The 16190-nt window shown below is 34.0% G+C and overlaps 1 protein-coding gene across 1 annotated transcript in view; it reads left to right on the top strand.

Moving 5' to 3' along the window:
- The window catches only part of LOC126416885 (uncharacterized), a 38876-nt gene extending 22982 nt beyond the window's left edge, over positions 1-15894 (top strand). Inside the window, exon 3 of the mRNA XM_050084769.1 lies at positions 15724-15894. Coding sequence (XP_049940726.1) covers positions 15724-15894 — 171 coding nt within the window. The remainder of the gene's footprint in view (positions 1-15723) is intronic.
- Positions 15895-16190: the final 296 nt, after the last annotated feature.

The raw sequence follows: 16190 nt of genomic DNA, 5'->3' as shown, positions 1-16190 counted from the left end.
ACAGAATGAGTATTCATATCTTTAAGAGAAAATATATGGATATAAGGTGAACCTAAATCATCATAGGTTTACTGAAGACATATCGCTATTTGCCTCTTGTTCTGATAACTATCAATTGAAACAAGTATGTCATGGAGCAGTTTTGCACTGAAGCATGAAAGACGGTTTTGATGAGACTTAAAGTGAGGGTAGTCCTATTACTGGGGAATGAGTGTGTGTGAGCAGATGCAGGAATCCTGCATCGCCGTTCCAAGCAATGTCCTAGTGGAGGTGATTGACCACTGAGAGACTGAATTACTATGAAGAGTGATGTATGTATTGGTGTTGTGTGAATGACTGTGATTAGTGCTTATACAGTGGAACGTTGGGTTTATGTTGTTATGAACGAAGGGAAACGAGAGGTTGCAACCCAATGCTGGTACATGGCGTACTCCTCCCAAACAGCACTAATTCGCCAACAGAGCTTAATGTCCCTCATCCGACAAACAGACCCCCGTCAACATTGTCACTGGCTCACTTCATGAAACACAATGGAGAGAATCCAGAATAGCGTTACAGAGACTGCTGATCATGAACTTCATTGACAATGAAAATTTCCTACAACAAGGGTTCGATCTGACGTACCTATAAGTAGAGCACAACCATACATGCTTCGTTCAACGTCGTCGGCGACGCATGTGGGTTTGAGAAGACTAACATGATGTATATATAGAACTAAAAGCGAGTTACGCTCATTATCAATGAATTCACAGAGCCAGTCAATGAGTTTTAGTGTTTAAGGCATTTACTACAACAGCATCGTGGACAGCACTACAAATCAACGAACAAATAAGATTTTATAACTAAACAGAGGTGACTATATTTCTGGTTGTGAGGGCATGGCTGAGCTTTCGATTTACCCCTGTAGATGTCAGAATTACCCGCATTGGATGGTGCTTTCAATAAAAATGTGTCACACAACAGATAATTAACAAATATGAGACATGTGTTGTACCTCACAAAACAAATGAAATAGAATGTTCATCTAACTATGAACAAGTGGTACACAGTGCACCCTTTTTATTACAAAACTCCATTCTAGCATACATGATTAACAAACTCTTACAGGGTCTTCTCAGACAAGGGAACAAAAAGCTACAGTGGTCAACATGAGTCAGTACGAATCTGAGATGAGAAAAAAATGGCAAATATTCGATCATTCGGGAGAATAGGGAAAGAGTGTAAACTACGTATGAATCATCGGAAGACAGAAGCTGTAGTGGTTGAGCAGTGATTGCTTGAAACAGTCAGCAGACTGGAAAATGACACATGCAACTTACATTCCACTGAGTCAACATGAATCCTTATACACTCTGGAAAGCATAGAAATATTAAATGTGGCGTATCCTAAAAGCATACCTACAATATACGTTATTTTTTCTACCCTGCTCCAGCAAATTGCAAGTTCTGACCGTATACAGCAATCAAAAGCGGGAGTGTAGTGAATGCTGCGACCTGCAGCGGATTGTGACGTATTATCTCTCCATCTGATCTCCAGAACAAATCCCTAAGTGAAATATTCTCTTCCACCTCTGAACCTAGGTATCCTTCAACTTGTTCCAAGCAAAAGTGTGTTATTCTTCCCTGTCTCGAACAGTGGTCAAAAGATCTCTATCAACAGTGACTTTGTTCTCTACTCTGCAAGTCCACGCAGTTTTCGTGTGCCAATGAAGATTAAACCGTCTGCGCCTCCTCTCACTTTCCTGGAAGGAGACTTCAGCACAAAACAGTGCCCTGTAGAATGCTTTGTCCGATTGTTTCTGCTTGAAACGCTCTGTGAGTGAAGGTGCAACATTAACTACTTATGTGAACGTAGCACTGCATCTCAACAACCACATCATGCAGAATGCGTAGGAGTATGCAAAACTTGCAGGAAGGCGGATGACAGGCGCCAGCCCAGACAAAAGTTGGGACAGTGTCTGGTAGCTGCTATTAGCAAATGGCTTGCCTTGCGCTTTGCTCTGAAGAGGTAGGCCACAAGCACCACAGGTGGAGGGGTGAAAAACTGCTATCAGGAAGAAAAAGAAGAAGTAATTAGTATAAAGGAAGATGGTTTACTCATGGTAATCACTGATGCTAATGATTACAATTGTTAACAATTTTATTAACTTACAGGAATCAAGTTCCAATAGTAATGATTATAAACCAGATTACGGGTAGTACATGAAATACCTAAGGCTGGCAATGGACTACCACATATCACCATCTGTCTGAAAAGGAGAGAGTGTCTTACAAGTTTGACAATGGTGTAAGAACGCTTCGTGCCAAAAACTTTCAAAATTGGAGTAGTTCTCAGAGAATTATGACGAAATGGATGGTGAGTATTGGTAGCAAACACAGGAAAGGTTACAGATGCATCAGGGAACAGACTAGTTTCGAAGCTGGAATTGTCACTGAAATGAAAATGAAACATAGACAGGATGGTCAAGTAGAAAAACGAGACAGAACTTCTTTCGTTGATTCAAAAAGTTAAGATAAGACTAAAATGTTGAATTAATGGACGATGATGATGATATATTATTAGGAAACATGGAAGAGCATGTCTCAAAACGGAGGGAAATCTGAGGCAGAGGTACTTACTCTACAGTAGCTGTCAATTGATTAATAACAATACTTATTGTGTGTTCAAAGAGCAGTCCAGCTACTTCTCATGGAATGCAAAAATGTTTATCACTCACAAACCACCCCTCATCCAGCGGTGCAGTTCGTTATTTCTTCTGCCGTACTGCCTATGCTTTTAATTCTTATGCGGATGAAATTCATGCAGATATTACTTGCAACCTGGCAGCTATCCATAAACCATCTTTCTATATCCTTGTTGTTGCAAAAGTTTACCACCTTAACATTGATTACAGCATTTTTTGGACTATAAAGCATTCAATAATGTAAAGCAATGCAAGACATACAAAATTCTGAGTAAAATAGGAGGAACCTATGGAGAACAACGTATATTGTGCAATACGTAAAAGCTCAATGAGGGAAGAATTACAGACATCCTCATATTAAAAAGACCATAGCCAAGGATGCAATATTTGTCCTCTATCCCCTAATATCTACATCGAACAAGAAACGAAACAAATGAAAGAACAGTTCAGAAAGATCTTAAAATTCACAGTGCTAGTGGTACTGCAATTGTCTGTGGAAATAAGGTATAATGCGAGGAACTGTTCAAAGGAATGGTAGATACAGTTTGGGCTTTACTGCTGAGCTTAAAGAAAAGGTTGTGGTATTTCAAGTAAATATCGTCGAAAATTATCGAAATTATGAATGAAAACACGTTTATCTATGTTTTCCCGAAAATATCAAAAAGTCAGTTATGAAAAAATAAAATTACTCATTTTTCACTCATTCTACAACAAAAAATGGACAAGAAATTATCATCAAATGGACAGCAAAAAAAAGGACTCAAAAAAATTACCATCACACAGACAACAAAGAATGAACAACACAAAATAATGAACATCAAATGGACAACAAAGGACAGAGAACAAAAGGTCCACCAAATGGAAATAAAAGATGGACACCCAAAGGTAAGGATGATAAAATAGGCAAGAAAAAATGTACAATAAAAATAATGACCATCAAATCGACAGCAAAAGAAGGACAATAAAACTAATGATCAACAAATGGCAACAAAGAATGGAGAGCAAAATACAATATCCAAATGGACAACAAAAAGTAATAATGATAGAATGGACAACAGAATATGTACGAGATGTGTAACAAAGATAAACAAAAGCAAATGCATAAAATGTTGAGCTAAATGAAGGATGATGATGTGGTCCCACACTCTGAGAAACATAGGTAATGATGCATGAGACCTGCACTGCTGACTAGGCAAGCTTGTAGTGGAGGTGGTTTGCTATTGCCTTCCTCCAACTGTAATGGAAATGAATGCTGATGAAGACAACACAACAACACCCAGTCACCTCGAGGCAGGGAAAATCCCTGACCCCATCAGGAATCTAACCCAGGACCCCATGAGCTGAAATTGAAAACCTTACTGCAAGACCGAGTGAATACAAAACTGTGGTGAATAAAGATAAACAAATAAAAAACTGATCTAAAAGAAAAAAGTGCATGTGAAAAATTGAGTTAGATTAATCAATAAAAATTTGAGGTAAATGAATAAAGAATTAAGGTAAATGAATGAAAAAAGAGATAAATTAAAGAAAAATGAAAGTAAATGAAAAACACATTGAGGGAATTGAATGAACAGTATGATAAATAAAGTTAAATGAATGAGAAATTGATGTACATGAACGAAAAGTTGATCAAGAAAAACTGAGTGAAATGAAGTTCTATGAATGAAGACATGAGATAAATAAAAAAGAGATTATTGGATAAAAATTTGTGTTAAATGAATAAAGAGTTACGGTAAATAAATAACAAATATGCTAAATAAAAGAAATGAAGGTAAATGAGGGTATATGAATCGAAACTGAAGTTATTGAGGACAAAATATAGGATAACTGATGGTAAGGAATTGAAATATTAACATAGATGATAGTGAATGAATGAAAAATTAAGTTAAAGGTTGGTAAATAAGTGTAAATGAATGAAACATTGAGACATATGATGGTATAGTAGTGTAAATGAGTAAATAAGAAAGTAAATGATGGTAAATATACGTAAATCACTGAATATTTGAGGCAACTGTCAAAAATAATTGTTGTTGATGTTGTTGTTGTTGTGGTCTTCAGTCCTGAGACTGGTTTGATGCAGCTCTCCATGCTACTCTATCCTGTGCAAGCTTTTTCATCTCCCAGTACCTACTGCAACCTACATCCTTCTGAATCTGTTTAGTGTATTCATCTCTTGGTCTCCCTCTACGATTTTTACCCTCCACGCAGCCCTCCAATACTAAATTGGTGATCCCTTGATGCCTCAGAACATGTCCTACCAACCAATCCCTTCTTCTGGTCAAGTTGTGCCACAAACTTCTCTTCTCCCCAATCCTATTCAATACTTCCTCATTAGTTATGTGATCTACCCATCTAATCTTCAGCATTTTTCTGTAGCACCACATTTCGAAAGCTTCTATTCTCTTCTTGTCCAAACTATTTATCGTCCATGTTTCACTTCCATACATGGCTACACTCCATACAAAAACTTTCAGAAAAGACTTCCTGACACTTAAATCAATACTGGATGTTAACAAATTTCTCTTCTTCAGAAACGCTTTCCTTGCCATTGCCAGCCTACATTTTATATCCTCTCTACTTCGGCCATCGTCAGTTATTTTGCTCCCCAAATAGCAAAACTCCTTTACTACTTTAAGTGCCTCATTTCCTAATGTAATTCCCTCAGCATCACCCGACTTAATTAGACTACATTCCATTATCCTTGTTTTGCTTTTGTTGATGTTCATCTTTTATCCTCCTTTCAAGACACTGTCCATTCGATTCAACTGCTCTTGCAAGTCCTTTGCTGTCTCTGACAGAATTACAATGTCATCGGCGAACCTCAAAGTTTTTATTTCTTCTCCATGAATTTTAATACCTACTCCGAATTTTTCTTTTGTTTCCTTTACTGCTTGCTCAATATACAGATTGAACAACATCGGGGAGAGGCTACAACCCTGTCTTACTCCCTTCCCAACCACTGCTTCCCTTTCATGTCCCTCGACTCTTATAACTGCCATCTGGTTTCTGTACAAATTGTAAATAGCCCTTCGCTCCCTGTATTTTACCCCTGCCACCTTTAGAATTTGAAAGAGAGTATTCCAGTCAACATTGTCAAAAGCTTTCTCTAAGTCTACAAATGCTAGAAACGTAGGTTTGCCTTTCCTTAATCTTTCTTCTAAGATAAGTCGTAAGGTCAGTATTGCCTCACGTGTTCCAGTGTTTCTACGGAATCCAAACTGATCTTCCCCGAGGTTGGCTTCTACTAGTTTTTCCATTCGTCTGTAAAGAATTCGTGTTAGTATTTTGCAGCTGTGACTTATTAAGCTGATAGTTCGGTAATTTTCACATCTGTCAACACCTGCTTTCTTTGGGATTGGAATTATTATATTCTTCTTGAAGTCTGAGGGTATTTCGCCTGTATCATACATCTTGCTCACCAGATGGTAGAGTTTTGTCAGGACTGGCTCTCCCACGGCCGTCAGTAGTTCCAATGGAATATTGTCTACTCCGGGGGCCTTGTTTCGACTCAGATCTTTCAGTCCTCTGTCAAACTCTTCCCGCAGTATCATATCTCCCATTTCATCTTCATCTACATCCTCTTCCATTTCCATAATGTTGTCCTCAAGTACATCGCCCTTGTATAGACCCTCTATATACTCCTTCCACCTTTCTGCTTTCCCTTCTTTGCTTAGAACTGGGTTTCCATCTGAGCTCTTGATATTCATACAAGTCGTTCTCTTATCTCCAAAGGTCTCTTTAATTTTCCTGTAGGCGGTATCTATCTTACCCCTAGTGAGATAGGCCTCTACATCCTTACATTTGTCCTCTAGCCATCCCTGCTTAGCCATTTTGCACTTCCTGTCGATCTCATTTTTGAGACGTTTGTATTCCTTTTTGCCTGTTTCACTTACTGCATTTTTATATTTTCTCCTTTCATCAATTAAATTCAATATTTCTTCTGTTACCCAAGGATTTCTACTAGCCCTCGTCTTTTTACCTACTTGATCCTCTGCTGCCTTCACTACTTCATCCCTCAAAGCTACCCATTCTTCTTCTACTGTATTTATTTCCCCCATTCCTGTCAATTGCTCCCTTATGCTCTCCCTGAATCTCTGTACAACCTCTGGTTCTTTTAGTTTATCCAGGTCCCATCTCCTTAAATTCCCACCTTTTTGCAGTTTCTTCAGTTTTAATCTACAGGTCACAACCAATAGATTATGGTCAGAGTCCACATCTGCCCCTGGAAATGTCTTACAATTTAAAACCTGGTTCCTAAATCTCTGTCTTACCATTATATAATCTATCTGATACCTTTTAGTATCTCCAGGGTTCTTCCATGTATACAACCTTCTTTCATGATTCTTAAACCAAGTGTTAGTTATGATTATGTTGTGCTCTGTGCAAAATTCGACCAGGCGGCTTCCTCTTTCATTTCTGTCCCCCAATCCATATTCACCTACTATGTTTCCTTCTCTCCCTTTTCCTACTCTTGAATTCCAGTCACCCATGACTATTAAATTTTCGTCTCCCTTCACAACCTGAATAGTTTCTTTTATTTCATCATACATTTCTTCAATTTCTTCATCATCTGCAGAGCTAGTTGGCATATAAACTTGTACTACTGTAGTAGGCGTGGGCTTCATATCTATCTTGGCCACAATAATGCGTTCACTATGCTGTTTGTAGTAGCTTACCCGCATTCCTATTTTCCTATTCATTATTAAACCTACTCCTGCATTACCCCTATTTGATTTTGTGTTTATAACCCTGTAGTCGCCTGACCAGAAGTCTTGTTCCTCCTGCCACCGAACTTCACTAATTCCCACTATATCTAACTTCAACCTATCCATTTCCCTTTTTAAATTTTCTAACCTACCTGCCCGATTAAGGGATCTGACATTCCACGCTCCGATCCGTAGAACGCCAGTTTTCTTTCTCCTGATAACGACATAATTATTAATGTAAAAAAACTGAAGTGAATGAGTAAAATAAACTTGGAACAAGAAATAATGCACAAAGGCAAATAAATAAAGATTTTAGGTAAATAAATGAAAAACTGAGGAAATGACAAATGAATAAAAAATCAAGAGAAATGAATATAAATAGATGAGCAATGTGGTTAAGTGAATGAGGAACTGACGCAAATGAATCTAAATTAATCAGAAATTTGTATATCGGAATAGAAAGTGGGGATAAAAGGTTGACATAAGTGAATGTAAGCACTTAGGTAAATCATGGAATGAATGTGAATTGTACTACATTAATAAAAGACTGAAGCAAATGAATAAAAATTGAGGTAAGTGAATAAAACAGTGAGGATGAAGAACTGAGGTAGATGAAGGTAAGTAAACAAAAAATTGGCATAAATGAAGGTAAATTAATAAAAATTGAGATAAATGAATGGACAGTTAAGGAAAATGAGTGAAAAGTTCAGGTACCTGAAAGAAAAATCAAGGTAAATAAGTGTAATGTGAAGGTAAATAAATAAAAAAAGGAGGTAAGTGAATGAAAAATGAAGGTAAATAATTGTAAATGACAGTTTACTACAGACAACAGCAACACACAGCAGACAGTAAAAACTGCATGAAATATAATGTGTTGAAGGTACACATCGAATATGGGAGAAAGTTAGACAAAATAAATGAGTTTGCAAGATTTGTAGAAGTATGTAGTAGCTTAACAGATATTATTCAAATAATGGCAATAATAACAGTGACATACAGAATAATGCTAATGGTATGATACACTTACTGAAAAATTGTACTAAATGTGAGATGATGAAAAGTTTAACGTAATACTGGGAGAAAAGTTAGGTAAACCGAGATTAATTTGTAAGAAATGTTCCAACAGTGACTGTGTTTGTAGATATTACTATAAAAATGTTACTAATGTACAAACAAGAACACAGACAGCAACAATACAGAACCTTGAAAATATGTGCTTTGTGTATATTGTGTAGAATTTAGACTGTTCTGCAAAAATTGTCGAAAGATACAATAAGTTTGTCAAGAATGAAGAAAATGAAGAAGATCAGCAATTATTTCAAAATAAGAAAATTTTAGAAACATTAAACCCCATCTATCAGATGGGCCTAATATATAGTCAGAAGAACACAAAATTTATTAATGACTCAGGCTCAAATACTTTTATTTTAAAACCTACAAACATGAAGCTAAAACGTTAAAGAAGTGAGGAACAAAAGATGTATTACCATCAACTAAAAATTAAATAGAAAAGACCAAAAATTAAAATCTACATCGACATTTATGTTTACAGTCACATTTATGATGAACACTTATGTTTATGTTCAATGTTCATGTTTACATGTATGTCATGTTTATATTAAAGGTACACATTTACATTGACTGTCAACATTTATGTCCACCATTTATGATTATTATAAAAACATACAAATAACAGCAGTTAGCTGTATGTCAACTTATTTAATGGTTAACTTAAATGTTGTCCTCTTTATTTGTTTTATAAATCTTTTGTTATTTTGTCTTTCTTGGGACATATTGAGTAACATGCTTTTATTGATGGTATTGTTTCCCGATATAATTTCAGGTGACAAATCTTTGTTACCCGGTATACTGTACAGAAAAAAATTCGCTAGTAACCAATAAATATTCGTTGAAGCAGTGTAAACATTGTATTTTTAAAAGATATGGCGAAATTTTTTTCGTTTAATGAATTCAAAATATATTTAGCATATTTGTTGATTAAGATTTTGGTCTAGACATTTAAGAGAATTTTATTTATTAGATTTTTCTTTAGGACTGTAATTTCGATATAGTGTTACACAATTTGGTTTATTTCCATATACTGTAGCTTGTTGTTCATTTTCTTTTTCTATTTTACATTCATCATACTTCCTAATCAATTGTAATATATCACATTTCCCATTTTTGAAACTTATTTAGTTTCTTCATTTTTAGATGACATAATTAAGCTATATAAATGTGGTTCTTTAATAAATATTGCATTATGTGTGATATTTAGTAAAGTGTTCCAATGACACATGCAGAAAGTTTAATAATACATCATTTGGTAAATGGGTTTCTAAACTGTTTTGGTTCTCCTATTTTGATGAAGATAATATTTATCTTTATAAAACTGACACATTAAAGCAACATCTCTAGCTTTAAACCAACATTTACTTTTTCGTTAATTAACATTAATACTTGTTGATCATTACAAGTAAATTTATAGTTGATAATGTCTATAAACAACTCCAGTTCTGATCTTATTCTTTTACATTTGTGTGCTTCTCTCTTTTAGGTTATAAAAATAGACTATGAAAGAGAGATTTGTCGATTTATGTTTATCTGCATTTATTTACATACATTTTAGTTCGATTTACATTAATTTGCTTACATTTACCTTAACTTAGTAACATTTGTAGTGATTTACATCTTTCAGATATCATTTATCTTCATTTTTCATTGATATCTTCATCTATCACTATTTTAGTGACATATGGTCATTGCTGTTATTTACCTTAATTTTTTATTGACTTACATTTTATTACCACCATTTTTATTAATAAATGTTTACTATCAGTTATCATCTTTTATTTGCTCATTTATTATTTATTTATTTTCATTTTCTACTTATTTAATGGAATTATTTTTAGTAATTTTAACATCTTCAGATGATACAGTGATATTTTCTAAAACAATGTAATGAATCAAATATACAACATTGAATAAGTAAGACATTTTGTTATTTAGACAATTGGGCCCACCCACAAGTGAGTTGTATAGCTGCATTCAGTTGGTAATCGTTTAAATTGATATAATCAATTATATCTAATGGTTTAGATTTTCCTCTGTTGATGAATTTTGAAAAAATGTAATTCATTCATTATTAGATACAACATTTTCCACAGATTTATTTATTTTTACTTACATAGTTTTTACTGACAGTTATACATCCTTACTTACCAATTTTGAAATTTCTTAGTATTATAAAATTGAATGATAAAATAAATGTATATTCCATTGATTCATTACTACATACTGTATTTTTCTGATTATATATTATGCCAGTCTGAGAGGTATGGCTTAAATATTGTAGAGTACTTTCATTTTTAAGTATTAGCTTAATATCTTAATTTTATATGTTCTTGGCAGACTGAATATATCTTCCCTTATTTGTTTTGGAAAAGATACTAAATCCTGTACAATATTACATGAGGAACTTATATTCTCAAGCTTTTATTATGGTTGCTGCCATTGCCATTATTCTCTATGTTACTTTTTTGAAAAATCTACAAATATGATTATTGTTGAAAACATTTCTTACAAGCTGATCTGGGTTTCCCCAACTTTTTCCATTATTCTGTTATACTTTTCTCCATCTCTCATTGGCTACACCTTTCTAATAACTTTCTTATATCATCTGCAGTATTCTGTACAACATTATCACTGCCTTCATTTGAATATCTCTTGCATTCAGACTTATTTACACTAATCTTACACATTAGTCCTGTTTCACCCAACTTTCTCCCATATTCGAAACTTGCTTAAAAATATACATTAAGTCCATTTTTTAGTGTGTACTTTTGGTACCCCAATTGTCATCCATTTCATGTTATTGTTGTTTATGATCTTTTGTTTGTGGTGAAGAATCATTTACAGTTATTTAACTTTTTTTCTATTCATTTACCCTCATTTTTGTTTCATTTATCTTAAATTTTCGTTCCTTTACCTAAATTTTTCATCAATTTACCTTCATTTTTTCATTTACATAAACTTTTCTTTATTATTTTTCTCAGTTTTTATTGATCAACCTTTAATGTACATCGGTTTTTTGTTAATGTAGCTTAAGTGACATCGGTTTTTTATCATTTTTCTGGTAAGTTACCTCAATTCTTTATTCATTTACTTTCATTTACATCAATTTTTTGTGCCTCACTTTTGTTCCCATACATTCCTTTTGTTAATTTATCTTCATTTACCTCAATTTTCATTTATTTAGCTTCATTTCTCATATATTTACTTTTAGTTATCATAATTTTTTATTCATTCATATTGATTTAGAGCCATTTTTCATTGATAAACCCACCTTTTTTATTCCATTACCTCAACATTTTGTTTACTTATCCCAATTTCCCATGGCAATTACCTTAATTTTCATGCTTTTAAATTACTTTTTTATTCATTTATCCCTGTAATTGTTCCTTTAGCTGATTTTTATATTCATTAACCTTAATGTTCTATGTATTTACCTCAAGATTAATTCATTTACCATATTTTCTATCAATTACTTCAAATTTTCATTCACATGCATTCCTTTCCCATCATTAAACCTAAGTTTCCATATTTACAATTTTCTTTCACTGACCATCACTTACCTTCATTTTTCATTTATTTACCATGATTCACTATCATCCACCATAATTTTTTGATTGTAATATAACAACTTTTTGTCTTAATGTACCTTAAGTTTTCGTTATTTTTACCCAATTTTTCATTCATCAGCCTTAATTCTTTATTCATTTACCTTAAATTTTTCATTATCTCCACTTTTTATTTATTTCTCTATATTTTTCATTCATTTACCTTCATTTGCCACAAGTTTTGATGCTCAATTTTTTTCTTCTACATAATTTTCATTAGCTACATAAACCTCAACTTTGTATTTATTTTCACTAATTTAAGTGAATTTTTTTATTTATTTGCATTTGATTACTTTAGTTTGCATTTTTTGTCCATTTGATTGTCATTTTTTCTGTCATTTGTTTGTTGTACATTTCTTTTTCCATCCACTTTCTGTTGTATGTTTGTTAGCTCACTTTATTGTCGGTTTTGGTCATCTGTGTGAAATGGCGGTTTAGAGTGAGCTACCTTAATTACATTTCGTTTATAACCATTTTTATTCATTTAACTTCATTTTTCATGGACTATGTTCATTTTTTATTCTTTTAGAAGCGTTTACTTCATTTTCCTTAATTTTCATCTGGTGTGACACATTTTAATATTTGTTGTTCATTTTTGCTTTCTAATATTTGATTAATGAAACGTAAATATTCGGTTACAATACAGAATTGTGTCATAAAGTCATGGAAATATTCGAAAAACAGTGAAAATGGTTTAAAACTGCTTGATATTCAGAAAATTTTGTTTATTTGCTTATATTGTCCAATTGAGGTGAACAATGAGCTAGAACATCTACTTTACATTTGTGTTCCAGTGTTTTAAATCGTTTAGTAAATCAATGAGCTGTAAAAAGAAGGTTTATATAATATCATAAGATGTGATTACCTAAATACAAAATACGTAGAAAATATTAGTATGAGGATCAATAATGAATTTAAAATAATTTTGTCAAATTTAATTGTTTGGTTAGATGTTTAATTGTTTGGAGATAAAATCATTAAAATGAGATATGAAGGAACAAAAAGCAAGTGATTTTATTGAATTTTATGCTTACAACATTTTCGGAGTTTTTGTTTAAAAACCATTTTATACCGAGTTTGGATTTTCCAAGAAAATAAAAAATAGCGAAATATCAAGTAAATGGTGTGGAAAGCAGTACAAAATTTGAGAAATTGTAAAAGAAACATTACCTATTAAAAGACAATTTGGAAAAACATTGAAAATATAAAATACTCGAAAAATGATGAAAATAGTCAAGAAAAACGATGAAAATAGGTGAAATAGGGGGTGATTTTACTCATATCTCTGCGATAAAAATTTTACTGTAATTTGTTGATAATCTGCCAAAACATGGATAAAAATGTTTTTGTCATAATTTCGATGATTTTTGTCGACATTTACTTAAAATTTCGCTATTTTCTAGTGTTATTAGAAACTGAGCCAGAAACCACAACGATGTCTACTAGGAATAAACAGGACATCTTATTTGGTGTTGCCTGTTTTTGTGCATCAAATCCAAAGGAGTGTTAAACAGCTGGTTAGCCACTATACAGTAGGCAAAGCAAGAAATTCTACTATTTTGGAAAGAAAAGTAATACATGACATCCAAAGTAAGGCAGATATCGGAAAAAGTGGAATATTGGCAATGAAAGCATTTCTCTCTCCAGAAGTTGGTTGGTGTAAAATGTAGGCCTTAATTTCAGTGAAAAATTTAGGAGATTGTACATGCTAAACTCTGCATTTTATGTCTTTTAATCGTTAAATGTGCAAAAAGGGAGAAAAGGAAAACTGATGCACTTCATTTTGTTTCAGAGACGGGTACTGGAAATTAAGTGGAATGATATAGTATGACATGCATAATGCCTAATCGTCGAGAAAAAATGCCATAACAGTTATTCAGACAAAGGGACAAAATGATGGGGCATAAGTTAAGCATCAGAGAATAACTTCTATGGGAACCACAGAGGTCAGAAATTGCATGGGAAGACAGCAGTGAGAGTAAGTAATTGAGAGTATCGTATAGGAAGACAGTGACTGGAGTAAGGGACTGAGAGCATTGGTTCCGAGTGTTAATCTGAGATGAAAAGAACGCATAGGAGAAAATTACTGTACAGCTGGTGCAAAGCAGACTGCAGATTGATGTGACAAAAAAATCGATTGCATTTTACTTTAATAGTAATGAAGTGCTTACTGCTGCTAAATATTTCTGGCAACATTATGTTAACGTCGAATTAATTATTCATATGTTCCGTGAATCCCCTACAAGTCCCAAGACTACTTCAGAGCGTCATATTGAGGTATGTGTTACACTGAAATTAACTTTACATCATCGGTTAGAAGAATTCTCAAGTCACTGTTTGATCCATTTCGGTCTCTACGATCCTGTATAGTCCCAAATCAAAGTGACAGATATATTTTATGTGATGTAGCACAGGACGTCACAAGTCAGTTACAAAAAGTACTACATTCAACTCAACAGGCTTGTATGGAACTGTGTGTAGGTCTTGCCCAATATGTTATATAGGACAACCCGATAGTAGTTTTAACAATAGATTTAATGACCATCTTAATGATTAAGGTTCTAGAGCAGCACTAAGTACCCTTTTTTGGCAACAAGCTACTGACTCAGTCTCAAATTTCTGAATTTTACATCGAGAAAAATCAGGCGAATGCAGTTAATGTCCTTGTAGATGTGGAAATTATGAAGTTTATTAAGGAGTGTCCCGAGCAAACCCTAAATGGACTACCAGAACTACGTCATGAGAACATCCTAGGTAACAATGATTTTTTAAAATAAGAAACTTCAGTTAGGTTGTTCGTTAATTTTTAGGCAAACAGATGGACTATGACCCTATATCGAATGGTTAACAGGTTTTGCTTGGCCTAATGTCGTCTGTTCTAATTGCAAGGCAAATTTTTTTAACTTCTGAATGAGTGTTCCAGTCCATTATTCGTCTTTAATGGCAAGAGGTTGGAATGATATTTCTTGATGGTTCTAAAGGCTTTAAAAATAATTTTTCGGCACGGTGGAGAAAACCACACTTTCTGCTTACCAGACGATCCGCAAAGTGCACCCTTTATTCATAGACAAGGAATGTTCGGTCACGTCCGTGTTGCAACTTTAATGTTATGATTTAATATGTAAGTAAGTTGCTCTTTCTCACTATTGATTGCTACTGTAGTTTGACCACAACTGTATCGAGCGCTTTATCTAATTTAACAGGTCTAACCTGATGATGTGGTCTCTCACTACGCAACCGGTCGTTGAAGTAATTATTAACAACAGCACCAAGCAGTTACCATTCAAGACAGTTACATAAAATTATTCGTATGAATATTTTTAGGCGTTATCCGTCAATGTCCCATGACTTACCTCAGCTCTAACAGCAAAACTAAATAATATTAGACGTGAACCTTCACGTACAATTGAAGTTGATTATGATACTTGCTGCACGTCTGTGTGCACTGTCTGTTTATGATACTTTTCATTGTAGCTTCTCTAATGCAGCGGCACGAATTCTATTTTTCGTAAGATTATACATCCTACAATTTTTTTTCCATTGATTGTAAAAGTATGCAAGCACTACCAATCTCCTCCTTTCATAAAGTCTCCCACAACTTTCTTGTATTTAAGATGTTCTCTATTTACCCGTTTCACCTTGTTTGCATTGCAGATGGTGTCGGTTCTAGTACGGCAGAGCCGAGTGCAGCAGCTGGTGGTGGACGTGTTGAACATGAGGAAGCAGTTCACTGAAAACAGCGCAGTCTTACGCAAATCCTACCGCAGGCGTGCACTTATTGTGTGCGTTGCATGGGTGGTACGATCTACTATATTTGCAATATAATAGTTGTAATGAGATAGATAAAAGAGAAAGCACTAACAGCTCTCTTGTGTTTGCAGACGTTTTTAACAATGTGAGTTTGCAATCTCCAACCTTTGGTTCTCAGCAGGTAAAACATAGATAGTATTAGTTTACGGTGGTTGATACAGAGATCATGCAAGAAATTTGTATCACTGATATGTTGTCCATATAGGAAGTAGAATGATGGCCGCAAGCAGTAAGAAGGACTAATAGTTTGAGAGTAGTAAACGAGAGAATAATGACAATCTTCCATGTGGTATTTGAAGGCATTGTGGGTT

The sequence above is a fragment of the Schistocerca serialis genome, chromosome 8 (genome assembly GCF_023864345.2).
Source record: "Schistocerca serialis cubense isolate TAMUIC-IGC-003099 chromosome 8, iqSchSeri2.2, whole genome shotgun sequence".
Taxonomy (NCBI): domain Eukaryota; kingdom Metazoa; phylum Arthropoda; class Insecta; order Orthoptera; family Acrididae; genus Schistocerca; species Schistocerca serialis.
The sequence above is the reverse complement of the archived record's forward strand: the minus strand, read 5'-3'. Positions and strand labels throughout refer to the sequence as shown.